The sequence below is a fragment of the Bos indicus x Bos taurus genome, chromosome 8 (genome assembly GCF_003369695.1).
Source record: "Bos indicus x Bos taurus breed Angus x Brahman F1 hybrid chromosome 8, Bos_hybrid_MaternalHap_v2.0, whole genome shotgun sequence".
Classification (NCBI taxonomy): Eukaryota; Metazoa; Chordata; class Mammalia; order Artiodactyla; family Bovidae; genus Bos; species Bos indicus x Bos taurus.
Window position 1 is genome coordinate 70,007,708 of NC_040083.1, and position 27,099 is coordinate 70,034,806.

The window sequence follows — 27,099 nt, forward strand, 5'->3', positions numbered from 1 at the left end:
TCGTCTTCACTGACAGGGCAACCCTCTTGACCTGAAGTCACTCTTTGGGGGTGAAAAACAGGGTGAGAGCTTTGTTTCCTGAGTATACTGAGGGCCTCCTCTGGCCTTGCAGTCCTCCCAGGGGTCAGGTAATCAGACTGACACACAATCCTTTACTTCTCAGCAGAACTGCTGGAAGGGCCATGGTGGTACCATGATTCCTGGGGCAGTGAGGGGAGATCTGAGGTCAGGGGCAGTCTAGTGAGGGGATGGGAAAAGCAACTGCCTTATGGAGAAGTGGAGATAAGAGAGATACACAAAATCGAGGAGCCACTGTGAGCTCCTGCCACAAACAAGAGGGACTCCCAGGAGGGGAGTGCTGTCACCATGGGAATCATCTCCTTTTTCCCTCATGGGGTGATGGCTGACCTGGAAATGAATCCAGATCTTCAGTTTCCAGCCCAGGGCACTGTCATGACAACCTTTCCTTTTCTTCTCTGAAATCCCACACACAGACAACTTTTTACACAGTATTCAAAGTGGGGGAGGTATGGGAGTTCAAGCTGTCGGGAGTCATATGGACCTTCCATCAAAGAAGTAACCAGGCTGTCATGCTTAGCATTTAAAGTCAGGGGCTGTCAAACCTTTGTGGCAGTGGTTTAGTTGCTCAATTGTGTCCAATGCTTTGAAATCTCACGAACGGTAACCGGCCAGGCTCCTCTGTCCATGGGATTTTCCAGGCAAGAATACTGGAGTGGGTTGCCATTTCCTTCTCCAGGGGATCTTCCCGACCCAGTGATCGAACCCATGGCTCCTGCATCTCATTGCAGGCAGATTCTTTACCACTAAGCCACCAGAGAAGCTCAAACCTTTAAGACTCACAAAAGTGTAAACTGAGATCCAGAAATCCAAAAGAGTTTCCCAGGTGGTGCTAGTGGGTAAAGAACCCACCTGCTAATGCAGAAGACATAAGAGTTCAATCCCTGGGTTGGGAAGATCCCCTGGAGGAGAGCATGGCAACCCACTTCAGTATTCTTGCCTAGAGAATCCCATGTAGCCTGGTGGGCTACAGTCCATGGGGTCTCACAGAGCCAGACACTGCTGAAGCAATTTCGCATGTATACAGAAATCTAAAAAGCGCAGAGGTCAGTCCAGGTTTTAAACTTTCTTGCTCCATCTTCTTGAGTTTCCTGGCTGCCCGGCTGGGTATGTCTGAACATGACAAGCCCATAGCTTTCCTGCTGTTTGTGTTCCACCTGTGTGCAGATGAGCAGAAACAGGAAGAAAGCCTTTCTGTTTAGCAGCAACACCACCCCTCGCCGCCAAATCTCCCCTTCCCCACCCTGCTTCTCCAGCCTGGCTTCCTTCACCACAAGTCTATATAGCCTTTAGCTCAAGGAGCCAACATTAATTACTGGTGGGGTTGGAGCAATAGTGTTGTTCCTTGGCTCCAAGCCAGGCTCCCAGGATGTGCGTCAGAAAAAGCCAGTGAGTGAAATTCCAAAGCAGTGTGAGTCACCATGGGGGAGGAGGAGAGACCAGAAGAGAAATCAGAATGAAAATCTGAGGGCAGACCCACACAGAGCCCTGGGGTCAGGGGCCGGGTGAGGGATCTGGAATGCTCACCTGCCCAAAGATGGGATCATGCATTCCTAGCCAGGTAGTTTCTCTCTGAGGTCTGGGGAGGGCGGGAACTGACCAGGAGGCCTGCCAGTAGGTCCCACCCCTGGATACAGTGACCATGCCCCTTACCTGGCTCCCCATAGGCTGGCATTTGGATCCCAGCCCTGAAAAATCCCTCTGGATGTTTCTTCACTCATTCCCTCCCTCCCACTGACCTGGCCCAGGACACTGCTTCCAGACGGGGAATAGTGACAAGCCAGCCGGGCCCCAGAGGAGAGGCGGCAGGTAAGTCCATCACTCACATCTCACTGGCCCCGAGACCACCCTGGGCATCTTTCTCTATGCTTGGGGGAAAAGACAGGAGTTGTGTCAAGCCCCATCTTTCCCTATCTGTGCTCACCTGTCCCAACACTTAGTACAATGTGGGATTCTCACGATGTGATCTTGTGGAAGAGCTGTGAAGGCAGCTTGAAGGGCAGGTGGGTTAGGAATCTTACCCATCAAGATGCAGTAGCCCCTTGACTGTGTGTGGCCCAGAAACCCAAGGCAGCCAGTGTCAGGGCAGAAAGTGGGGGGAATGTCTACAGGTGGCCTGGATCCTACTCTCTCCTTGTGAACCTAGCCAGGAGGGAAAGGGAATCGAGGAAGGCAAGCCCCTCCAACCGCCCATTTCATGCTTATCAATCAAAGCGGCCACTGGCCAGGATGGAGTACAGTAACAGCCTATGATTCTGGGGCCATTGTGGCCCTCAGGCTTACTCTGTCTCTGCCCCTCTCCTACCTGAAGGGTCGCTGCCAATACCAGAAACGCCTCCAGTTACACTGAGCCTGGCCTTTCCTTCCATCTCAGCCCAGTCCCTCTGTGACCCCTTAATGGCCTCCTCCCCACCCCAGGAGCACCCCAACTTTTTAGGCAGTGGGATCCATTTCTCTAAAAACAAACTGAACACATCCCTAACCCCATTTTCATCCTCTCAGACTTCTACCTCACCCAGTTTGGCTCTTTTTTCTAGTCCCCCATGAGTAAGAAATCTCAGGCTTGCTCTAGGAATTGCTTCAGGGCAGCAGAGATCCCTGGGCTAACCTGTTGTTACTTCCTTGCAAAGGAGCAGAAGAGTGAGGGAGACCTTTTGTTTTAGGAACCAGCCTAAGACCATGGGTGTGTGGGCTGTGGCGACTCAGGCAAGGGGCTAGGTCTCCCATGGGTGGCCATGAGCCTTGGTAAGCTGGAAAGGGGGAGGTGAGCACAGCTTGGGTTTCCCTGGTTGCTTAGAAATAAAGAACCTGCCTGCCAATGCAGGAGATGTAGCTTCCACCCTTGGCTTGGGAAGATCCCCTGGAGAAAGAAATGGCAACCCACTCCAGAATTTTTGCCTGAGAAATCCCACGGACAGAGGAAACTGACAGGCTACAGTCCAAGGGGTCACAAAGAGTCAGACTCGACTGAGTGCGTATGAGCACAGCTTGGCTAAGAGGAGCTATGTGAGGTCACCATTCAAGGATTCAGCTGATCATCTTTAGAGTTAACCTTTGTCCGAGGTTCTAAGGCATAGTAATTTTAGGTCTTCTCTGTGTTACCAGACCTTTAGGCTTCAGGGCATATTTACTCATCTCTAGCTGTTAAAACCTGTTAGTTCTGCTGTTGGAGATTATATACATATATATATTTATATACACACATGTGCATCCCATCAGCTGAGTTAAAAACCCATGCCTCGAGGCATGAAAATGTCTCCATATTGTTGACACCCTATAGGGCAATCTGGGATAAGTATGGGCTGGAGGAGGACTTTGAGACAAGTTTCAGCTGGTCCATTCCTGCTTTTCTGCTTTCTGTCTCACTAAAAACATCATGTGATAACAACACACAGAGTTTCCAAACTGGGAATCTCATCTCACAGCCCCAACTAGTCTCCCTAACAGGAGGAGACTGAAGCCCAGAGATGAAAGCATGGTGCAGGGGCCAGAGCCTGGTGTGGCCACAAGCTCCCTGGGTGACTTTCCTGGGCTGTTTTCTGCTCTAGGCCTCAGTTTTCACATCTGTAAGTGAGGAGGATTATTTGTAAGTGAATGAAGAATGTGTTAATGCTCTAACATCAGGGGATGAGGGGACTTCCCTCGTGGTCCAGTGGCTAAGACTTTGTGATCCCAATGCAGGGGGGCCTGGGTTCAATCTCTGGTCAGGGAACTAGATCCCGCATGCCACAACTAAGACCTGGTGTGGCCAAATAAATAAATATGAAAGTAAAATAAAATCAGGGCATGAGGTTGTAAGGGGCTCAGGGGCTGTGCCATCTCCTCTCAGAGGCCCCAAGCTAGCTGCCAAAATAGAATTCTTGTTCTGTGCTGCCCTGACAATTCACATCACTCCTTGATGCTTTAATGTCCTCATCTACCAAGTGGGGATAATAATAGTACCTCCTTACAGGATGGTTTTGAAGTTTAAATGAAGTAGCACATGTAGCCCAATAGTGGGCATGTAATAAACTCTCCATAAATTATTGGGACTTCCCTGGTGACCCAGTGGTTAGGAGTCCCAGCTTACATTGCAGGGGGCATTGGTTCAATCTCTGGTTGAGAAACTAAGATCCTATATGCTGTGTGGTATGACCAATAAACAAAATTTTAAAAATAAATTATTATTATTAATAATTATAATTAAACTTAAATCCCTTGATGGCATCACTATAGTTTTATAATCCTCACAATCTCTAGCAATGTCTGGCACTATGCGTGAGTGCTCAGCTGCTCTGACTCTGTAGCCCTCCAGGCTCCTTTGTCCATGGAATTTTCCAGGCAAGAATACTGGAGAGGGTTGCCATTTCCTTCTCCAGGGGATCTTCCTGATCTGGAATTGAACCCTCATTTCCTGCATTGCAGGCGGACCTTCCGCCACTGAGCCACCAGAACCCCAACGGCATGGGAATCCAGCTTTGGCCTCCACCCAATTCTCTTTCTTGCCTTGTTGGAGTCCAGGCACCAAGAAGACTCCAGGGCCGGGGCAAAAGATGTAGGGTGCCTCTGGAGGAAACGCAGGGTGCAAAGGAGGACTAGGTCAGTCCCTTACTGAATAGCCCTGCACAATCCTTTAACCTTGGTCAAGAGCAGCTCCAACCCGACTCAAGTCTGGCTACCAACATGCAGCAATGCCCAAGGCAGATTCCAAGTTTAGGCCAAGCTGACCTTGAGGAGAAGAAGGGGACGACAGAGGATGAGATGGTTGGATGCCATCAGTGACTCAATGGACATGAGTTTGAGTAAATTCCAGGAGTTGGTGATGGACAGGCTGGCCTGGTGCATTGCAGTCCATGGCACTGCAAAGTGTCAGATAAGACTGAGTGACTGAACTAAACTGAAATGACCTTGAGGAGAACACTGAGAACTCAGAGTGTTTACTAAACAAACCCTGTACTCTGAGTGTGTGTTAGTTGCTCAGTCATGTCCAATTCTGTGGACAGACACAGGCTACCCTGTGAACTGTAGCCCACCAGGTTCCTCATGGAAATCTCTAGGCAAGAATACTGGAGCGGGTTGCCATTCCCTTCTCCAATGGTGCTCTGAGTAGGGCAGCCAAATTTAACCCAGCTTTATTGCCACGCGATTATGTTTTCAAGATGCTCCATTCTGTGCCATGCGTTCCTTTACCTGGAGGCAGGAAACAGTAATACACACTCACCGTGGACCACTTCTGAGGGACAATAGAAAGCGTTCCCATCCCTACCATCCTTATTATCTCTGTAAGCTCTAGCACAACAAGATACCGAGGGAGAAAACTGGGTCAGAAGACAGGAGATTGGGGCCCTCTGGATACACTTTCCCTGCCCTCTCTCCCTGCCCTTTCTCAAATATCGCAGCCACGTGGAAACTCATGGGGAACAGTTGGGGCTTTTTATAATTTTATTTGTTAACAGTTGGGGCTATTTTTTATGTGTGTGCTGCAATGCCTCATGAAAAAGTTGTGAAAAAAAAAAAAACAGGTCTATTTTGGGGTGATCAGCCTCCTCAGAGCTTCTCACTTGCAGCTCCACAGGCTCCAGTAATGAGCCTGCCCTCTCTCAGAAGTACTGTAGCTTACCTGAAGTGTGGGATTCTGGGCCCAGATGCACTGGCTAGGGGATGCATTTATATATGTGTGTGTGTGCATGCGTGCTGTCGCTTTAGTTATGGTTGCTTCAGTCATGTCTGACTTTGCAATACCATGGACTACAGCTTACCAGGCTCCTCTGTCCATGGGGATTCTCCAGGCAAGAATACTGGAGTGGGTTGCCATTTCCTCCTCCAGGGGACCTTCCTGACTCAGGGATCAAACCTGTGTCTCTTATGTCTCCTGCATTGGCAGGCAGCTTCTTTACCACTAATGCCACATGGGGAGCCCCATATTTATATTTATATGCACATGTTTATATATTTATTTTTGGCTGCGGTGGGTTTCATCCTTGCAGCATGCAGGATCTTTCATTGTGATGCTCAGGTTCCATAGTATATGGGCTCAATAGTTGCCCCATGGCACATGGGATCCTAGTCCCCTGAGCAGGGATTGAACCTGCATCCCCTGCATTGGAAGGTGGATTCTTAACCACTGGACCACCAAGGAAGTCTGTAGGGGATACATTTTTGTACCCTTCTTGTCACTTTTTTGCCTAGAAAGCAGGGCAGAAGTAACACCATCTAGTTTCTTTCTGCTTCTGGCTGTTTTAGTAGTGACTTCTAATATACTGTCCTGAGAAATGAACATCCCAGGAGACTCAGGGTAGATCACTGCATTCATGCTAATGGTCCTTGCAGCTCTTTAAAAACTTAAGCCTATGAGTGCTCAAGTTTCCCTACTGAATGAAGAGCCATTTCAAAGCTGCAGTATATGTTTTATGGTGGCCTCAGCCAGCTGTGGTTGCCCAGGAGGCAGGGTCCAGGTAGGGGACTTGGGTGGATGGGCAGAGAGGTGTGCATACTCAGATGTCCACCAACAAAGCTGTAGCCTAGCCTGACCCAAATGGGAGGGGACTCTAGTTCCTGCTGGAAGCAGCCCTGCCACCCCACAGTGTGGCTGTAGGAAAGCTGCAAAGGCTACCTGGGCTTGGAGGATCTCGGGCAGAATTCACTGCTCACCTGCTTTGCTCATTTTCTCATGATCTTCCTGCGCATCCCCCCTTCCCCGCTTACCCTCAGTCCTATGGGCCATCAGGCACCAGGCTAAGGTAGGCCTGAAATTGTCCAACCCTAGTAGGTCAGATTATCAGAATTCCAGCCCCCAACCCCAACCCCACCGCCTCCACCCATCCAAACCTCATGCTCCTGTGCTGTCTGCACTCCATAGGCAGCCCGGGGCATACGGGTGCACGTGGGGCTGCTCCTCCTTTCCAGCATAGGGCCGTGATGGGGAGCAGGCAACAGTGGGGGAAGAGTTAGAGGGGGCACACAGTCTCTGATCTCAGCCCGGGAAGACGAGATCATCTAGCCACCCCTTGACTTTGGGCAAGAAATATTGTTGTCTTCGATGGGAGATCAGAGAGATGATGTTCCTTGCTCAAAGTCACACAACCATGATGGAGGGACTATCAGAACTGAATTCAACTCCTTCTCTGTTTTGGTTTCATTCACTCTGGGCTCTTGGGGCTGCTATGGTCCACATCTCTGCCCTCAGTAGGCTTTGTGGGGGGGCCCTCCTCTTCCCTTGACTTCCTTCTGTCTTGACACCCCTGCCCCTGGGGAGTAGTCCCAGAGATGCCCTTCCATTATCCTTTAAAGACACAGCACCACCTGCTTCCAGAGGTGTATGGCTGGCCTCTCCAAACCACCTCCTCCCCACCCCTGACTTTTTTTCTTTTCTTTTAAAAATTTTTTTACTTATTTATTTATTTTTGGCTGTGTTGGGTCTTCGTTGCTTTTGCATGGGCTTTCTCTAGTTGTGGCGAGCAGGGACGACTCTCTAGTTGTGGAACATGGGCTTCTCACTGTGGTGGTTTCTCTTGTTGCTGAGCACCGGCTCTTGGGTGCTCAGGCTTCAGTAGTTGGTGGCTCCTGGGCTCTAGAGCACAGGCTCGATAGTTGTGGTGCATGGGCTTAGTTGCCCTGCAGCATGTGAGATCTGCCCAGACCAGGGGTTGAATCCATGTCTCCTGCATTGGCATGCAGATCCTTTACTGCTGAGCCACCAGAGAAGCCCTCCAAACCCTTTTCTCAATCATTCCCTATTTCTCCAGAAGTTCTCAAATTTTCTTTGACTGAACTGGCCCCCAAATGATGACAGCTCATTTAAAGAAAGCTGCAAGTGGGGATGATGGCAGAATGGGGTTCTCTCTCTGCCTCTTACCATGTGTCTAATCCCTCTGCCCTCCTCTCCAAAAAGCTTCCTTCCACACTCAGCCTTGGCAGCCATCAGCTGATATTTTACTGAGTCCCAATTTGGGTCAGGAGCTGCTCCAGTGAAAAGAACAGCTAATAAAATATAGGCCATCCATGCTAGGAACTCATATCAGATGTCAGTACTGGAATGAGCATTGAAGGTCACCTGATCCAACCCCTGTACAAGGGGGAGCTGAATCTCAGAGAGGTCTGGGAACCGTCTGCCACACAGCTGCATAAAAGCAAATTCCAGGCCTCTTGATGGCCAGTGGATCACTCTTTTCAAATCACCGAACTAGAATGTGCAGATGCCTGCAGCATGGGATGGCCCATGACCCCAGTACTTACCCTTCAAGTAGCCCCTTGACTCTCTGAGATGGCCTCTCTCTTGGTTCTGGGGCTGAGTGTCTCAGCCTATTGGGCTTGGGCAGCAGAAGCCACACTGTGGCCCTGAGAAGGACTCTCTGTTTGGGCTGACTGACCTGGTGGTCAGTCAGGAAAGCAAAGCCTCTTTCCTTTCCTCACTGTGTGTTCATTCCTTTGCCCTCTCTTTCCCCTTCCCATCCAGCCGAACTGTGAGCCTGGAGCAAGCACCAAGCAATGGCAGCTGGAAGAAAAGGCCAGTATGACCTGAGGAGGTCTTCTATGGACAGCCTGTGAGTAGCCACTGGGTGATGTCAACTCCTTCCCCATTGTTTTCCTCACCCCAAGCATTTATTTACCTGTCAAGGATTTATAGAGGGTCTCTTGAGTGTCTGTTGCCTGGTGCTAGATGAGCATGAAGGGTCCTCTTTTGAATAAGCACAGTTAAAGACTCTGATGCTGGGAAAGATTGAGGGCAGGAGGAGAAGGGGGTGACAGAGGATGAGATGGTTGGATGGCATCACCAACTCAATGGACATGAGTTTGAGCAAACTCTGGGGATGGTGATGGACAGGGAAGCCTAGCGTGCTGTAGTCCATGGGGTCGCAAAGAGTCTGACATAACTGAGAGACTGAACAACAACTTCCCGTAAGAGTCCTCAGTACTGTGAGGGACAGAGAGAACCAATGATACAGCAGGGTGACTGATATTATTAGGGGAGTCTAGAGGAAGGGTTTGGAGAAGGCAATGGCACCCCACTCCAGTACTCATGCCTGGAAAATCCCATGGACGGAGGAGCCTGGTAGCCTGCAATCCATGGGGTCGCTAGGAGTCGGACACGACTGAGCGACTTCACTTTCACTTTTCACTTTCATGCATTGGAGAAGGAAATGGCAACCCACTCCAGTGTTCTTGTCTGGAGAATCCCAGGGACGGGTGAGCCTGGTGGGCTGCCGTCTATGGGGTCGCACAGAGTTGGACACAACTGAAGTGATTTAGCAGCAGCAGAGGAAGGGTTGGGAATGTAGAGTTTGTAGGGGATACTCACTGAAGACTTCCTGGAGGAAGTGACATCAAAGCTGAGACTGGAAGGATGAGTGAGTAATATCCAAATGAAGAGGGTGGAAAGAGAAAGAGTGTTCAGGCTTAGGGAATCCCTTGAGCAAAGGCCCAGAAGATTCCGGTTTCCTAGTGGGGATCTGGCGGTACCTCCTGAGCCTTGGGCAAGAAGACTGAGAGATTCTAGGCTTCCAGATTCAGCTCCTTCACCCTGCAGGGGCTCTGCATCTTGAGAAGCCTGTTTTTAGTCTCCTACAGAGACATTACTTTGCCAACAAAGGTCCGTCTAGTCAAGGCTACGGTTTTTCCAGTAGTCATGTATGGATGTGAGAGTTGGACTGTGAAGAAAGCTGAGCACCAAAGAATTGATGCTTTTGAACTGTGGTGTTGGAGAAGACTCTTGAGAGTCCCTTGGACTGCACGGAGATCCAATCAGTCCATTCTAAAGCAGATCAGTCCTGGGTGTTCTTTGGAAGTAATGATGTTAAAGCTGAAACTCCAGTACTTTGGTCACTTCATGCGAAGAGTTGACTCATTGAAAAAGACTCTGATGCTGGGAGGGATTGGGGGCAGGAGGAGAAGGGGACGATAGAGGATGAGATGGCTGGATGGCATCACTGACTCGATGGATGTGAGTTTGAGTGAACCCCAGGAGTTAGTGATAGACAGGGAGGCCTGGCGTGCTGCAATTCATGGGGTCGCAAAGAGTCGGACATGACTGAGCGACTGAAGTGAACTGAACTGAACAGGGTGGCAATGGCACAGGCCCACTGCACACTGCTGGGGAGAGAGTCATGCTTGTGCTTAGAAGCTTCAGTTGTGTCCAACTCTTTGCAACCCCATAGACTGCAGCCTACCAGGCTCCTCTGTCCATGAGATTTTCCAGGCAAGAGTACTGGAGTGGGCTACATTTCCTTCTCCAGGGGATCTTCCCAACCCAGGGATTGAACCCAGGTCTCCCACATTGCAGACAGGTGCTTTACCATCTGAGTCACCAGGAAAGCCCCAAGAATACTGGAGTGGTTTGCAGTTTCCTTCTCTAGGGGATCTTCCTGACCCAGGGATCAAACCCACATGTGTTACATCTCCTGCATTGGGAAGCAGGTTCTTAACTGCTAGTGCCACTTGGGAAGCCCAGGAAGAGAGTCATCCCAAGTCAAAAAGTCTGTGAGGTGGGCTTCACAGAGGCTTGAATGTCCCAGGCGAGGGCTGAAGAGAAGCAAGGCTAGTAGCCAGCAAGTAGTCGAAGGGCTAAAGCTGCCTGGGAAACAAATGGAACATGCAGGCTGGAGAAGGGCACAGTGGGTAGGGTCTGCATAGCTTGGGCTGGCACCAGGGAGGGATCTTCAGAGCCACAGGGAGAGGAGGGTTTGGTGCTTCAGGGGTGCCTACCTGAGAAGTGATGGAGAGTTCTCTCCCCAGACCAACCTCCTGCTCCTGAGCTTCAGGAAAACAGCAGCGCAGGGTGTCCAGGAGGAGGGTGGTTAAAGAGATAGATGGTGGAGGGTGACTCTGGGGGACAAGTTCAAGGGGTTTATGTCACCAGGCAGGAGAGTCACAAGGGAGCTGTGGTGAGGGAACAGATGATGGAGGGAGGCAGGAAGCTAGAATGGAACCTGCCTCCAAGCTGCTAGCAGCCCCTAAGGCTGCGGCCAGGCGCTGTCCCCATAGAGTGAGTAAGCCCAGTGATGCAGGTCCTTGCTTGGGCCACCAGCGGGAAGGCAGTGCAGACACCCAGCCAGCCAGTGATGTGGGGCAGTCAACAGCCCATTCTGAAGTGCTCTGAGGAGACAAGCAGTGGTTCCAAGCTGCAGGGACTGGGCAGAGGGGGCCAGTGTGTATGTGTAACAGAAGAAAGGAAAAGGCAGAGAGAAAAAGAGGCTGGGAACCTTAGTAGAAAAACTTCCCACTCAGGCTTGACTTGGGAAGTACCGTTGACCCTTTAACAACAAGAGCTTCAACTGTGCAGGTCCATTTAAAGGCAGATTTTTTCCCCCAATAAATATGTATACAGTTGGGGCTCCCTAATCATGGGTTTCTGCATCCGTGTGCATGCATGCATGCTAAGTCACTTTAGTCATGTTAGACTCTTTGCAATCCTGTGAACTGTAGCCCACCAGGCTCCTCTGTCCATGGAATTCCCCGGGCAAGAACACTGCAGGGAAACCTGAGAACAGGGAGGACCAACTGTATTCATTGAACTTCATCATTTTATATAAGAGACTTCAGCATCTGAGGGTTTTGCTCTTCCAGGGGGGGCTCCCAAAACTAATCTCTGGTGGATCCAAAGGAATGACTGTAATCAGAAATCAGGAAAATGGTCTCTCCAGGGCTATGGTGGGCGGGATGCAAGGGGAGGGGGAGGGGGAGGTGGCCTGTGTATGAAATCCTACCAAGGGCTAGGAGCTGGGGCCTGGGACAGGGTTCAAAGTGGGCCGCTGACAACTCCTTGGTTGCTGGCGAGGGGACCCAGCCTCAGGGAATGGCTTTGTTTTCCAGGATTCTGGCGTTGGCAGGCTGGGTAAAGATGAAGCTAACGTGGTAGCCAGATCCTTGGTCTGGGAACCAACATCTTGAGGCTGTCTTGAGTAGCTGGAAGGTGTGAACTGAGGGCCAGGGTTGGGTGGGAAGATCTGGCATTGACCACAGTTAAGGCAGAGGCTGAAGGCCGGGACTTGGTAGTGACCTACCTCTCAGGCTGAGAATCTTCAACTGCCCTGATGAGGAGAAGCTGGGATCTGGTGCCTATTTCTCCAAAAAGGGAAAGGGCATTGGTTCTATAGCTGCAGGTCCTGTAGCACCTTGACTTTGAGTAGAGATCAGTTCTATTTTCCTGCTCTGTGCTGCATTGGGGCTGTCCCTGCTGCCGGGACGTGTGAAACGTGAAGCCAACAGGCTGGTGCTCTGAAATGGGTGCTCTGAAAGGGACTAGGGTGTCAGATACTCTGCTTCCCACCCCCCACATGGCACCCATACAGAGATCCCATGCTGTGCTCTTTTGTGATGCAGTGACCTCTGACACAGCACCCTCGATCATCCTTAATCTCTAATCCAGCTCTAAGTGAAAGTTGCTCAGTCGTGTCTGACTCTTTGCGACCCCATGGACTATACAGTCCATGAAATTCTCCAGGCAAGAATACTGGAGTGGGTAGCCTTTCCCCTCTCCAGGAGATCTTCCCAACCCAGGGATTGAACCCAGGTCTCCCGCATTGCAGGTGGATTCTTTACCAGATGAGCCACAAAGGTAATCCAGCTCTAGGTAGATTCAGAGGAGGAGTAGATTAACGCACTTACTGAACATGGACCAGGCCAGAAAGCAGGAACGTCTTGGTGGGCACCTTCTCATTATAAGCAGTCATGGATGGGAAGCATGCATCAGGCAATAAAAAATTAATTTTTTCTTTGCCTTTATTTTTTGGCAATTATATGTTGCAGAAACTATTATTAAAGCATATTTGCATTTTCAGAGGATAAGTTGGAGATGTGATGGAGTGGGATTAAGTGGGAGACACGTCAGTCTGGGCTTTTAAAAAATTGTCCAGAGGTAATCCACAAGATGGATAAAACCAGATTGAGTTGACTACTGTAATTACTCGCAGTCAAGATCCTCATAATTAAGGATGAAGATCCTTGAATACGGCAAACTTCCTTTGAGGACCACTCATATTACAGATGTCATCCCTTGTAATCTGTTATTCTCCAGAATTTTGAGAGGAGGGCCCAAAGTTGCCATAGATAATGTCACCACGGCTAGTGTCTTGGTGGCATTTCTTTAAGAGGGCAGAAGGTACAGGTGAACGCCAGGTGGCAATAGATTGAATATGGGATAGAAGAGGAGCCTGCTGGACAAAAGGGAGAGGGGAGAAGGCCTACATGGTAAACAGGTGCAGGTGATACAGGGACCCACTCTGAAACTCATTAAGGGCCACGGAAATTGGAGACATAGTCTGTAGCTGCAGGGGCGGTGATGGAGGGAGGAAGGCCCCCAAACACCAGAAAAAACGTCCCTTTTGGCAGAGCTGTCTTCCTCTTCCCCTGGGCAAACGGTGGAGGCCCGGGGCTAAGGGACAAGGCACAAATGTCGAAATCCCCTTCCCTAACTCGCATCCCGTCCAGGGCTGACTAGGATGTTGTGGGAGTTCTTTCTCAGCCTCCCGGAGAAAGGGGCGGGGGGTAACTCTGAGTGAGTTTAGTGAAGTTTGGAGCTTCGCCAGGTAGAGGGACGCAACCCCGGCCCCCGTAGGCGAGCCTAGAGCCTACTCCGCGTCCCTCCCGGTGACCGCGAGGTAAGCAAAAGTGGAGAGGAAGCAAGCGACGTCGGGAGGCGGGGCCTCCGGGACGCCCAATCCCCTTCTTTCCCCGCCCCTTCCCCGCCCCCTCAACTGATTTCGACCAACGGAACGCCGCGAAGGGCGGTACCTGTCACGGCTGGCGTTCTGGGTGAGATTTTGCCCCCACCTTTTTCCCCTCCCTCCCTTCTTTTTTTTTTAATCCCCTTTCTCTTTTTTTGTGAATGAAAAAAGGAGGTCGCAAGCGGTCCCTGGGACTGCAGCGCTAGGCGTCTTGGTGGCCGCGCCTTCGGAGCGGGCCCAGGCGCGTAGCAGCGGCGGCCTCGCCCCTCTCGCCCACTTCTGCTTGCCGCCTCCGGCCTCGGCAGCCAGAGAGGGCCGTTGGCGGCGGCGCGGCCCAGCCGCGGAGGTCTGAGCGGCCTCCCGCTGCCCGGCTCCGGCGCGCCTCCGTGACATTGGGCGCCGGGAGATGCTGATCCGGAAGAGGCAGTGGCCGCAGTGCCGCGCGCGCGGCCGCTCCCGGCCCGCCGTCCGGCCTGGGCTGCTCTGTCAGAGTTTCTGATGTAGCGCGACCCGAGCCCGGAGCCTCAGCGGCAGCAGCAGCAGCAGCAGCAGCAGCAGCGCGGCGGCACCGGTATCTTCCTAACTTGCACCCGCGGAGTGACCCCAGCCATTTCACTAAAATGAGCGTGCTTAGCAGGAAGAGATGTGTTCCTTACACTAGAAATCACCCCGTCACATGTAGCGGTGTAAGTAAATGATTAATTTCTATTATGGCCGGGTTGCGAGCAGCCTCTGGAAACGCGCCGCTTCCCCGTTCTGCGTCCTCCCAGGGGCCCTGTCTGCGCCCGTCCTGATTTCCCTCGGGCGTCCTCTCGTCCCTGGACTAGAGCTTCGGCTGCTGGGGTCTTAGCGGGCGGGGGACTAACCTTTTCTGGGTGTATCTAGGGAAAGGAAAATAACTTGATTGCCGTGGCATGCTGTGGCCTTCACCTTCCCCCATTTAAATAAAAAAAATTATTTTGTATGTGTGTGCAGAACAGCATGTCAAGAGAAAAGGTCCAGAGTAGTGGAAATGTTTCCGTTAAAAATATTTAATGGAATGTGGGGTTTTTGTTTGGTTTTGCCATTCTGGATATGTTACTTTCAACCCGTTCCATTGCAGTCTGTGCATCTGAGTTCTGGCAAACTAAGGGAAGAAATCCTTAGGGTTGTTTGTTGATGTTTGAAGAGGCTTATTCTGTATTTAGGCTTGCATTTTTGTTTAACATGACTATTCGGCATCTGTTTGGGCCTTGATGCCCATCGGATCTGTGGGGGGATTCATCTCTCCGCTCCCCCCCACCACCCCAGTATTACAGTGTCAGTGACCCGGTGGGAGCTTCCTTTAATTGGAAGGCCACCCTCGCTGGTCTTCTCTTCCTCATCCTGTCCATCCTCCTTGATCTTTACCTTCATTTTCAAGATATTCTTCCCTTTTGTATTTTGTAAGATGCAGGATGTGGGATATAGGTTGCTAGGAGACAAAGCAGGCTCCCAGGGAGATTCTGTTGTTTCCTTGACAACCAGACTAGGGCAGCTACAGATGAACAAGCCTCCTATCGGCTGTGGGAGGGAAATGGGGGGCTTTTCTGGGCTTTGCAAAGAGTGTGTGTAGGGGTGTGGAGGTGGGACTAGGAGCCTGTAAGGGTTGTAGCTAATTTGAGCACACGCCTTTTGTTCTGACCTGGCCTGAGTACAAAGAGCTGGGATGTTGGTGGGCAGGAGGCTGTCTTTGGAGAAGGGAACAGGGATTGTGGGATGGGGTGTGAAGGGAGCATCTCTGTGACTCTGGAATCATTGAGGAAGAGGAGGGGCCTCAGGGTCATGATAGCCAGTGCAAGGTGGCAAGGAAACCATAGTGTATGGAAGTTAATCAGGAGGCTCAGAAGGAATGGGGATGAGGCAATTGTGTGGAAAAGTCTAGAGTCATTGAAGGTGAGAGTGCCAGAAGGAAAGGGGAAGTTGAGAGGCTTATTGAGGGGGTTGTGCCATTGTATACCAGCACCGTTACTGTAAAGTAGCAATATTCTAGAGCAAAAATTACATTACTGTTGACAATGGCATCATATCTCCAGGACAGGATCCTTCTAAAGACAGGCCTGAATAGACTAAGTGTTCTGCTCGCTTAATTGGGCCAGTGTGTATCTTAAAAGAGAGGTATAATTACACATAGAGATATGTAATCTGGCATTATATAATACCACATTACATAAGGCACATACCTCCTTTTGGCTCAGGCTGTCTTGGCACAGATTCATCAAAATTCAAGACTGGCTTCTGATGCCCTCATACCCATTTTCCAGAAGGGTAGACCATGGCACAGAGAAGTGAAGTGATTTGCCCTTTCCCAGATCAGACAATGAATGAAGTTTGCCAGGTAGGCAGTTGGGATGGGGGTGGAGTGGGTGAGAATGATCAAAATTGGGAGGAAGTCAAAAGACAAGTAAGAGAAGGCTGCAGGGGTGGTGGGAAAATGGATGGGGAGGGGCTGCTCAGCCAGAGGAACACCCAACAGGTCTGCTGTCTAAACTCCCAGCACAGTGTCGCTCTTCTGCTTGCTGGTTGGCTGTCCCCTGCTTAACCCTAGAGGAGCATAGGGTGTGCATCGAGTGTTTGAACTGTAGACTCACCAATCTTGGACCAGCACTGAACCACTCTGCTGGTGTTCTGACATCCTCCTCACCATCCAGCTGCTCCTGGGTGTGAGAGCTGATAGGTCGCCTTGATTTCTCATCCCCTCTTCTGTCTACACACCTCCGTGCTGCTAGAACCTCAATTTAAGAAAGAAGCTCTGTTGGCTAGTAGGTTTCTCTCTTTCTCCTACATCTGTGTATATTTGTATTGGGGAATCTATCTGTTTTGTTCTTCAACTAATTAAACAGAAATCACAACCCAGATGCCTCCCAGCGCCAGCACATCCTTCCCGCTGTCTGCCTTGAGACGAGGAACTATCAAAGTGGGGTTCCCACTCTTCATCAGGAGAATGAAGTTGGGGAGAGGCAAGATGGTGGGCAGAATAATGGTTGCTTGCTGGAGAGGCTGAGAAGGGGTGGAGGAAGGAGAAGGAATGAGGCAGACAATTGCGCTGGAGACTAGGGAGGGACCTGCCCAGAGACCCCTGGTTGTTTAGATCCTGTAAAATTCCAAGAAAGAGGAGGCGTGTGTCTCATTGGAAAGTCCTTGCCGTACTTTTTGCTAAGGTGGCTGAGATGCATCCACTTGAGCAAAATCCCAGTTACCATCGTTGGATATTTCAGGTCTGCATTCCCGCATGCTGGCATCTAGTTACAGTCCTGCAGGAGCCGAGCTCCTCTGTTGCTGCTGGTGGCTTGGCTCTTGGGCTGGATGGCTCAGCAGTGAGAGCTCCTGGGAAGCCTCCAGGACTCCTCTGGGCTCAGCCTTCCTTGGCCTAGGAAGGAGTCCTTCAAATTGCTCCAACCCCCAGCTGACTTCAGGTACTCAGGAAATGTGAGCAGGGGCAGGTCAGTGACCCTGGTGAAACCAAGCTTGCTAATAATGCCTGCACTACCCCTACCTTCTCTCTTCAAGCCTTCCAGGGGAGAGTGGATGCCAACTGTGAGGCTGTCAGCAAAAACCCCTAAAAGCCCAGGGCCCCCTCCTGGAGATAGCTTTTTAAACACTGACATGACATTTTGACTACAGAAGGACCTTCTGTTTGTTCATTTGAGCCATCCCTCTCTGTGGGTGGATGAGCCGCTTCCTCTCTACCTAACACAGGAGGAAAGTAAGGCAAACATTTGTTCAGAAATTCAGGCCCGAGTTTCTGACTCTCTGCTTTCCCATTACCTGTCCAGCCAATTTAATGAGCATCCTTCCAGGAGTGCTGGTGTCCAGGGGCTTCCAGCCTGAGACTCCTCCTCCCCAGGAAGGAGAAATGTGGAAGGGAATGTATCTCATTTTCCCTGAAACTGGATGCAGGATACTTGGAAGGCAGGCCTGGGTAGGGGATGGGAAGGCTTACTGGCCCATTAGCCATGGGGTGTATTGTCCCAGATTTCCCAGGTGGCTCAGTGGTAAAGAATCCACTCGTCAGTGCAGGAGACATGGGGTGGATCCCTGGCTCGGGAAGATCCCCTGCAACCCACTCCAGTATTCTTGCCTGGAGATGGACTACAGTCCATGGGGTTGCAAAGAATCGGACACGACTGAGTGACTGAGTGTGTGCACACACACGTATTGTCCCAGGCCACTGCTTACCCCCACTACCACCATCTCAATACTGAGTGAGCCCCTTAGGTAATGGGACAATCTCACAAGAGGAGAGGAGAGGCCTGTGGACTGCTCAGGTGCAAGCACCCAGAAGCCGTCTCAGCTTGGAGAATCTGGGACAAAAAACTTCAGCATCTCTGTAATGGGGCTGGGGTTGAAGGGTAGCCACAGGCAGGCTGCAGTTTGGAAATTGACAGCGAGAGGAGAGAGGCAAAGGTCGCAGCCAGGAGGGCCGCTGCCCGGTCCGACAAGTCCATTAAATGTTAATTTAATTTTTTCATTTAAATTTTTAAGTTTTAATTTAATTTCATCTTAATTTTCTCAGCAGCCCTGCCCTCAGGCATGCTGGGAAGAAGGGGTGGGGACCTGGCCCTGACTCCCCTCCTCTCATCTTTGTTTTTCTGCTGTCACAGCCCTGCGGGCTGGAGGACGAGAGCAGATGATAAGTGAGCTTCCTAGGCAGACACCTCTCTTCCCAGGAGAGTGGGGACCAGCCCCCGAGCAGACTCCGCCTTGGGATCTCTCTCTGGCATTCCCCAACCAGAAGCCCTGCTGCTGGAGGATGGAGACAACAGGAGGAAGACCAGAGATTCACCCAGTGGAGCTGTGCCTCTCAGCCTGAAGGGACTCCCGTCTCCTCGGGCCCCTGTGGAGCCTGGGCCCGGGAAGCTACCCACTCCCTTGTCCTCCTCTCTGCTCAAATGCTCAGAGAGGGGGCAGGCCCGGCAGAGAAGAGCTGCTGGCTCTGGCCCTCAGGGGCTGGTGTGCGAAGTTGTCTTGACTGCTTCTCTTCTCTCCCTCAGGTCCCAATTAATGGATTCTGACATGGATTATGAAAGGCCAAATGTAGAGACCATCAAGTGCGTGGTGGTGGGGGACAACGCTGTGGGCAAGACCAGGCTTATCTGTGCCCGGGCCTGCAATGCCACCCTCACCCAGTACCAGCTGCTTGCCACCCACGTGCCCACGGTTTGGGCCATTGACCAGTATCGGGTATGCCAAGAGGTAAGGTTGCAAATCTATGGCCTCACTCATCTGGGCTTCTTCCCCAGGGATTTCTCCAGAGGGGCCCTATGCTAAGCTCACGGAAGCCCTTTAAAGGTTGAGTAGAGGCAGCTGAAGAGCACAGATTCCTGGGAGAGGCCTGAGGGGAGCCCACCCCAGGGGAGGGGTCCCCAAACCTTTGTGTTTGTCTGAACAGAAGCCTGGGGCATCTTGTGTAACATAGCCCCCAGTAATGGGAAGCCCTGGAGCTGGGAAAGGGGTGGTGCTTTGGAGAGATGAGAGCTGCCGGGAGAAAAGAAACTGCTGGCTAATGATACCAGAAGACCCAAGGCTGGGAAACATCTGACTGGCAGGTACAGCTGGGAACAAGGATGGGCTCCTTGGGAGATCGCATCACTCCCGTGACTGTCTGCCCTCTGGAGTCTCTTCTGTCCTGGCCAGCTCTTGTTAGGGGACTCAGGTGTTCTAGGACACAGAGAGGGAGACACTAGTTGTCCCCCAGCCCCCATGCTGTGGGACCCAGGAGTGAGCTGACCCCACCCCAAGTCAGCATGCAGGGCCCCCAGGAACCATTGCCTTCGCTTCCCTCCCCTCTCCCTGTCCCACCCCCTTCCCCCACCCCTTCCAGGTGCTGGAACGTTCGCGAGACGTGGTGGACGATGTGAGCGTGTCTCTCCGCCTCTGGGACACCTTCGGAGACCACCACAAAGACCGGCGCTTTGCTTATGGGAGGTAGGGAAGGCCCCCGCTGCCTGCAGGGAGCCAAGTGGATGGGGTTTTTCCCCGAGGTATGAGGACACTCTGTGAAACTGAGTGGAAGGAGTTTCACTCTGTGAAACTGGGAGGAAGGAGTAGAGAAAACAGCCCTGGGAGACCTTTCACGGGAAGGCAGCCTGGCTGGGCAGGGAGCCGGCTTTGCAGTCGGGCGGCCTGGTTTCAGTTCTCTCCTGTTAACCAGTAACGCTGGGACTTTGAGCAATTAGGAAGGCTGTTCTGAGATGAGTTTTCTCAGATGAGATGGTAAAAGTGGTCATGTCTAAATCTCAAGAGAGCTGTGAGGTCAACCCAAGAATCTTTGAAAGCTCTCAAGTGCTAACTTGGGGGTACAGAAATAGGAAGTGCTATGATTAAATGTTTTGGGGGAGATCACGTGAGCCGATCCATATGACAGTTGTGGGACTGCAGTGTAGGGGTGCCGTTGGGTATGTGTTCTCCCTTGTTCCAGCAGCAGGGAACCTATCACTAGCTTTTTCTGCCTATAACCTCACTCTCTCCCACCCCAGATCTGATGTGGTGGTTCTGTGCTTCTCCATTGCCAACCCCAACTCCCTCCACCATGTCAAGACCATGTGGTACCCAGAAATCAAGCACTTCTGCCCCCGAGCACCTGTCATCTTGGTGGGCTGCCAGCTGGACCTGCGTTATGCTGACCTGGACGCTGTCAATAGGGCCAGGAGACCCTTGGCTAGGTAGGGAGTCCTGGTGCCTAGGGAGGGAAAGGTGGCAGATGGGGAAGGGGAAGAGGGGGTTGGGGGAAGTTGTGTGTCTCTCAACTCCCTGCTCAGCCCTGAGAGAATGCACAGAGCCTCACTTCTCTCCCTCCATTTGAAGCAGACTCACATAGGGGGCCAGTAAGAATGGTCATTCTTTCATCCATCCATCCATCCATCCATTACACACTGAGTGGGCAATACTGGGCTAAGCATCATGAGGAGAGAAGGAGAAGGAGAGGTAATCTTTGTATGAAAGGAGCTTATAGTCTTGCTGGGAGACGAACTGGATAGGTGAATATGTTAAAAACCAGCATGCTAATTGCCAGAGAGGTAGTCAGCCCTCCCACTACTCTGAGCCAGGGAGATCACCCAGGCCTACCATAGATAATGGAGGGCTTCCTGGAAGAAGAAGGGATTACAAGTGAGCTTTGAAAGAATGGTAGGATCTGGCCAAACAGAGGAGAAAGGGAGTGGAAATGAGCAGGGCAGGAATGGGGCTTAGACCCAGATCCTCAGCAGGGACGCCCCCAGTCAGGTGACAAACACACAGGATTGGGGAATGCATCTCCCTGCCCCCCACCCCTCCACCACCGACATGAATTTGGCTTCCCTTCTTGAACGTGCCAGGCCCATCAAGCCCAATGAGATCCTTCCCCCGGAGAAGGGCCGAGAGGTGGCCAAGGAGCTGGGTATCCCCTACTACGAGACGAGTGTGGTGGCGCAGTTCGGTATCAAGGATGTGTTCGACAACGCCATCCGGGCAGCGCTTATCTCCCGCCGGCACCTGCAGTTCTGGAAGTCCCACCTCCGCAATGTGCAGCGGCCCCTGCTGCAGGCGCCTTTCCTGCCCCCCAAGCCGCCGCCCCCGCTCATTGTGGTGCCCGACCCCCCCTCCAGCAGCGAGGAGTGCCCTGCCCACCTCCTGGAGGACCCGCTGTGTGCAGACGTCATCCTTGTGCTTCAGGAGCGGGTGCGCATCTTCGCCCACAAGATCTACCTCTCCACATCCTCCTCCAAGTTCTACGACCTGTTCCTCATGGACCTGAGTGAGGGGGAGCTGGGGGGACCCTCGGGGTCAGGGGGTCCCCGCTCAGAGGACCACCGGGGTCACCCTGATCAACACCACCACCATCACCACCACCACCACCACCATGGCCGGGACTTCCTGCTCCGGGCAGCCAGTTTTGACGTGTGTGAGAGTGTGGAGGAGGGCGGGGGCTCTGGGCCTGTTGGGCTCCGGGCATCCACCAGCGACGGGATCTTACGGGGCAATGGGACAGGGTACCTTCCTGGGCGGGGTCGAGTGCTGTCTTCCTGGAGCCGAGCTTTTGTGAGCATCCAGGAAGAGATGACAGAAGACCCACTGACTTATAAATCCCGGCTGATGGTGGTGGTGAAAATGGACAACTCCATCCAGCCAGGGCCGTTCCGGGCTGTTCTCAAGTACCTGTACACGGGGGAGCTGGACGAGAACGAGCGAGACCTCATGCACATCGCCCACATCGCTGAGCTGCTTGAGGTCTTTGATCTGCGCATGATGGTGGCCAACATCCTCAACAACGAGGCCTTCATGAACCAGGAGATCACCAAGGCCTTCCATGTCCGCCGAACAAACCGGGTTAAGGAGTGCTTGGCCAAAGGCACCTTCTCAGGTATGAAACAGGCTTTAGGAGCTGGTGTCCCAAAGGCAGGGGACTTCCCTCCAGGAGCCTTCTGCAGAATCTGGGTTGGTCCAAGTAGCATTCTGAGTCATCTCAGCCACTGATGTCCTGGAGATACCACAACTCTGCTCCTGAAACCTAGAGCCCCCAGCTTGAGATTGGGTCATGTGGTGCTCACAGACTGTGGCTTCAGGAGGAAGCAGTCATCTGGGAGCAGTGTCGACCTGAGGGGTTGGTTGTCCCATATACTTTCACCCCATCCTCACGTGATGCATCTTCTCTCACCCAACAGATGTGACCTTCATCCTGGATGATGGCACCATCAGCGCCCACAAGCCCCTGTTGATTTCTAGCTGTGACTGGATGGCTGCCATGTTTGGGGGGCCATTTGTGGAGAGTTCCACCAGGGAGGTAAGGCTAGGATGGAAACAGCTGGGAGGGAGAGAGGCTTACTCCCTTTCCATCTGAGGCATCTGTCACTTCACAGTACTTCCTTCAGCCTTGACTCTGTACAAACCACCAAGTGATGGGCCCAAGAGAAGTTTATGAGATGGCTCCTATAGCCAAGGACTTTGCAATATACCAAGATGGGCAATTATGGTCACATCCTAGCTCTATAGTTGAGAAAAAACTTTTTTCTTAAAGCAGTAAGAACAGATTTTTTATTCAGAAACTATTGCAATAGGGGAAAAGAGACCTCAGTATAGAACTGGTTTTTATTCTTAATTGAGCATGATCAAGTGGAGTTTATAGTCAAGGTGTAGGGTGGGAGTCAGTGGGTAGAAAATTAGTTAGAGGAAACATCAGGAGTCAGTGGGAGTTCTAGCCAAATCAAGACTGGGGTTCAAGTCTGACCTCCTTTCTACCCTTCTCTGAACTGTGACACTGACTGTCCATCCCTCAGCCTTGGAGTTAACAGTGTCCTCCTTTGTGAATCTACTTAAAGTTCCAAGGGTCCACACCAAGTGTCTCCAGCTGATCTGAGGTTTCCCTTGAGTATGCGGATGAGGTCTTTTATTTCTGCTGAGTACCCTTCTCAGCTCTGGTCCCTTAGTCAGTGCTCAGCAAGCACTGAAAAGCTGAACAAAGAATGTTAGAGCATAGCATCCTATAACCCAGAGAAGGCATTTCCTAAGGTTTCTGAGTCAGGAAGATCCTTTGGAGGAGGGAAGGGCACCCCTTTCCAGTATTCTTACCTGGAGAATCCCATGGACAGAGGAGCCTGGCGGGCTACAGTCCATAGGGTCGCACAGAGTCGGACATGACTTAAGCGACTTAGCACACACTGGAAAGGGAGTCCTTCTGGGAGGTGAAGCGGAGAGTTCGAGATTTGAGTTGTCTCTGCTCCCTGAAGCATGAGTGGGTTGAGATGTGCAACGTGTGAGATGGGAACTCTCCAGAGTCACAGAAGCAGCTGTAAAGTTCCAGCCAATTCCAGTGCAGCCTGGAGAGGCTGGCGGCTGATGAGAAAGCAGTTTTTGTGTTGGTCTCGCTCTGGGGAGATCCCAGAGGCCCAGAGCTGTAGCTTCGAGCAGCCCAGAGAGACCAGCTGGTGTTCGCTCCGTTCATCCACATCCCACTTGCACTGCTCCCCGAAGGATAGAGTGGGGCCAGGTGCAGGTGACCGGAAGGATTCCTTTATGCTTCCTCCAAACCAGAAAGATGCTAACGCGAGTCCAGGTCCTTTTAAAAGCTGTTGGAGCCCTGCTCACAGGTGCTCAGCAGATGGGTTCATTGCAGGCTGTTGGTGTGGGAGATTAGCCTTTGGGGAAGGAGGGGTTCTGAGCAGGTCCAGGGACCTCAGAGGGGTGGCAACCTGTCTATGGGAGACCAACTGTCCAGGCCAGGGCCTTCTGAGTTCTTCAGAACTGCTGCTCTTTCCCTAAAGCTGGACCTTGCTGCAGCCTGCCCCATTCCTTCCCACCCGCAGGTGGTATTTCCTTACACAAGCAAGAGCTGCATGCGGGCCGTGCTGGAGTACCTGTACACTGGCATGTTCACCTCCAGCCCCGACCTGGACGACATGAAACTCATCATCCTGGCCAACCGCCTCTGCCTGCCACACTTGGTCGCCCTCACAGGTAGCTAAGCCCAGGGGAGGGGCCTCCAGGGAGGAGGAGGAGTCAGGGGACCCCCTGGGAGTCGTGATTTCTTCTCTCACCTGTCTCCTCCTAGGGGACAGGCCGCCAGCACCAAGGGGATACGTTTACATAGCGTGAGATACGTCGGTGCGTATTGGGGTTGTGGTGAGGACGTGGATGTAAGGAAATGTGTGAGAGGGATGCTTGGTGGGGTCACCTTATAGGTCTCTCTAGAGGTTATTGCGGTGCAGCAAGTGGGCACCAGTAGATGCCAGGGCTCGAGGTTCTCAGCTTGGCCACACTTAGGCAAGCTTAAGAAGCCAAAAAGAACAGAACACCATTCCTCATTCCTACCCTTGCATCTCCTCCTCCTTCCTTTCGTTTTTCTTCCCCTTTCTCATTTCCTTCTTCTCTTCCACCTTCCCTTTCTCTTTCTTCTAGAAACACAGTAAACATTGACCTAATTGTTGGTCACTCCTAATTCTTTGATTCCTGGAAGATCCTGTGAGCTAGAGCTCAGGTTTCAGCATGGACCAACCCCAGAGGCTTGGGTGGAGCAGGGGCTGGGGCAGGAGGGAGACCAAGGAGCAGCACTTGGGGTGCCAGGGCAGGAGGAGAGATGGTGCAGTGCAGATGAGAAGTCATGTGGAGCCTGTGGTGCCCGCCGACAGGTGGTGCTCCTGAGCTGGAGTCAGCATGTGCGTTCCATTGATGTTGGTGTTGGTACCTGTACTGGCATTGATGTCCAGGTTAATGTCCTTGGGTGGGTCGGCAGCAGAGAGCAAGGCCTCAGATACTGAGTTGAGGTTCAGGGAAGGACCTGGTGTCAGAGCTGCTGTGGCCCTCGGCAGATGATCAAGATTGGGACTTGGCTATGAGGGAAGCAGCGATCCTATGATGAGAAATGAATTGAAAGGTGGCGCTTGGTCCCTGGAAGAGGTGGAAATGATTGACCAGAATCAAATGTTAAGAGCTGAGCCTGCAGAGGCAGGCCAGGGGACACTGAGGGCTTTAGGGCAGGGAGTAAGAGGCTTCTAAAGATTTCAACTGCAGAATTCCCTGGTGGTCTGGTGGTTAAGGCTGCACTTCCACTGCAGGGGGCACGGGTTTGATCCCTGGTCAGGGAACTAAGATCCTGCATGCTGAGTGGTTCAACCAATAAATAAATAAAAAATAAATAAGATCACAGCTACAACAATTTGAAAAAGTGGTGCAGCATTCCCAGAACACAGAAAATAGTCCAAAACTCTTAGACTAAATAACTTTTGAAAGATTTGCTACACAGAAATGGCCCAAATGAAAAAAAAATGTATTCAGGTGTTTCTTTAAGTTTGTTTCATCATAGCAAGCAATCAGAGACAAGTCAAACAGGCACACTGGTTAAGCACACGTGGATGGCTTTTGCAAGGTAACCATTAATAATGTTACCTCTCACTGCTGCATGGAAAGGCTTATAGAAAATAACATTGAATGGCCTTTCCTGGGAAATGCTTCATAATCGCTAAAAAACATATTTAAAAAATATGTTTCTATGTACCGTGTAAAGGAACAGTGGAAAATGCCAAGTGTTGTATAATAAGTGACATGTTTTGTGATATAAGCTTACTATGAAGTTATTAATTTAAGCTTAATTTTTAAAATGTTAAATATTGCACAAAAACATGAAATATGTGTTCATCTTGATAAATTATTACAAACCGAGTGGCCCTTGCTCGCCACACCAGAGCCCCCAGTCTGTCCCTCTCAACCATAGGCCCTCCCCACCCCGAAGTAACCGTTCTGCCTATTGCTCTAAGATTTTATGATTGCTCTTCCTTACTCTTCTTCATAGTTATATCATCCAAGTGTGCATCCTGAAACACTATAGCATGATTTTATTTTTTATATATCTTTTAAGGTTTTTTTAATCTGTAAGTTCCTTGTCTGTTAAAAACAAAAACAGAACTTTCCCTTGGGATATGTTGGAAAAACCCTCTGATCCAGGGAACCTAGATTTTTTTACTGATCGCCTTTCTGTAGTCCACCATGTTTCCGTCTTATCAACTGGCCTTCAGGTCTAGAGGCTAGATTAGATCGAGTCTTCTTTTGGTGAGACTACATTTTGTAGGCTGTTTCTGCTTTTCATCAAGAAACATAGATCATCTGCTTTTCTCGCTTTTTGTGGTGTTAGCAGCCTTTGAATTTTATTGCCTGGATCCATTCATTTATTAAGTGTTGTGAAATGGTAATATTCCAGTTCGGTCTTTTTTTTTTTTTTTTTTTAATCTGGTAGAATACTTTCAAAAGGAGGGAAACTTTCCCTCACCTATGGTTTGATTTCCCAGTAGAATAGTTCATGTAGGAAAGGCAGGTGAATATGTGGTATTTTAATTTACCAGTTGTTTTTCTTTTCTCTTATATTTATGTACTTATTTGGCTGCAGTGGAGTCTTAGTGCTGGCATGAAGGATCTTTAGTTGCAGCATGTGGGATCTAGCTCCCTTTCCAGGGGTTGAACCTGGTCCCCTGCATTGGAAGTGTAGAGTTTTGGCCACTGGACCATCAGGGAAGTCCCTGTTTACCAGTTTTCAAGACACACATTTGTTTGCTATCATCTTTTGAGAGTGACCAGTTGATTTTTTGTTATTAATATTACATGTGATTATGAATTTTTGGACTTGAACATACTCTATTGGTTTTTAGTTCAGGTCAGTTGCTCAGTCGTGTTCAACTCTTTGTGACCCTATGGACTGCAGCATGCCAGGCATCCCTGTCCATCACCAACTTCTGAAGCCTACTCAAACTCATGTCCATCACGTCAGTGATGTCATCCACCCATCTTGTCCTCTGTCGTCCCCTTCTCCTGCCTTCAATCTTTCCCAGCATCAGGATCTTTTCAAATGAGTTGGTTCTTCACATCAGGTGGCCAAAGTATTGGAGTCTCAGATTCAGCA

The 27,099-nt window shown here is 51.0% G+C and overlaps 1 protein-coding gene across 3 annotated transcripts in view; it reads left to right on the forward strand.

The window, feature by feature from the left end:
- The first annotated feature begins 1,791 nt into the window (after positions 1-1,791).
- The window catches only part of LOC113897295 (rho-related BTB domain-containing protein 2), a 32,457-nt gene continuing 7,149 nt past the window's right edge, over positions 1,792-27,099 (forward strand). Inside the window, exons 1-9 of one of the 3 annotated variants that reach the window (XM_027549903.1) lie at positions 1,792-1,887; positions 8,513-8,600; positions 18,731-18,932; positions 19,561-19,664; positions 20,216-20,401; positions 21,053-22,077; positions 22,379-22,497; positions 24,017-24,167; positions 24,262-24,314. In XM_027549903.1, the coding sequence (XP_027405704.1) occupies positions 8,545-8,600; positions 18,731-18,932; positions 19,561-19,664; positions 20,216-20,401; positions 21,053-22,077; positions 22,379-22,497; positions 24,017-24,167; positions 24,262-24,305 (1,887 nt within the window). In that variant the 5' untranslated portion in view covers positions 1,792-1,887; positions 8,513-8,544 and the 3' untranslated portion in view covers positions 24,306-24,314. Of the gene's footprint in view, positions 1,888-8,512; positions 8,601-13,793; positions 14,405-18,730; positions 18,933-19,560; positions 19,665-20,215; positions 20,402-21,052; positions 22,078-22,378; positions 22,498-24,016; positions 24,168-24,261; positions 24,315-27,099 lie in introns of those variants that run through there. The other 2 variants (XM_027549900.1, XM_027549902.1) reach the window with 2 other exon arrangements.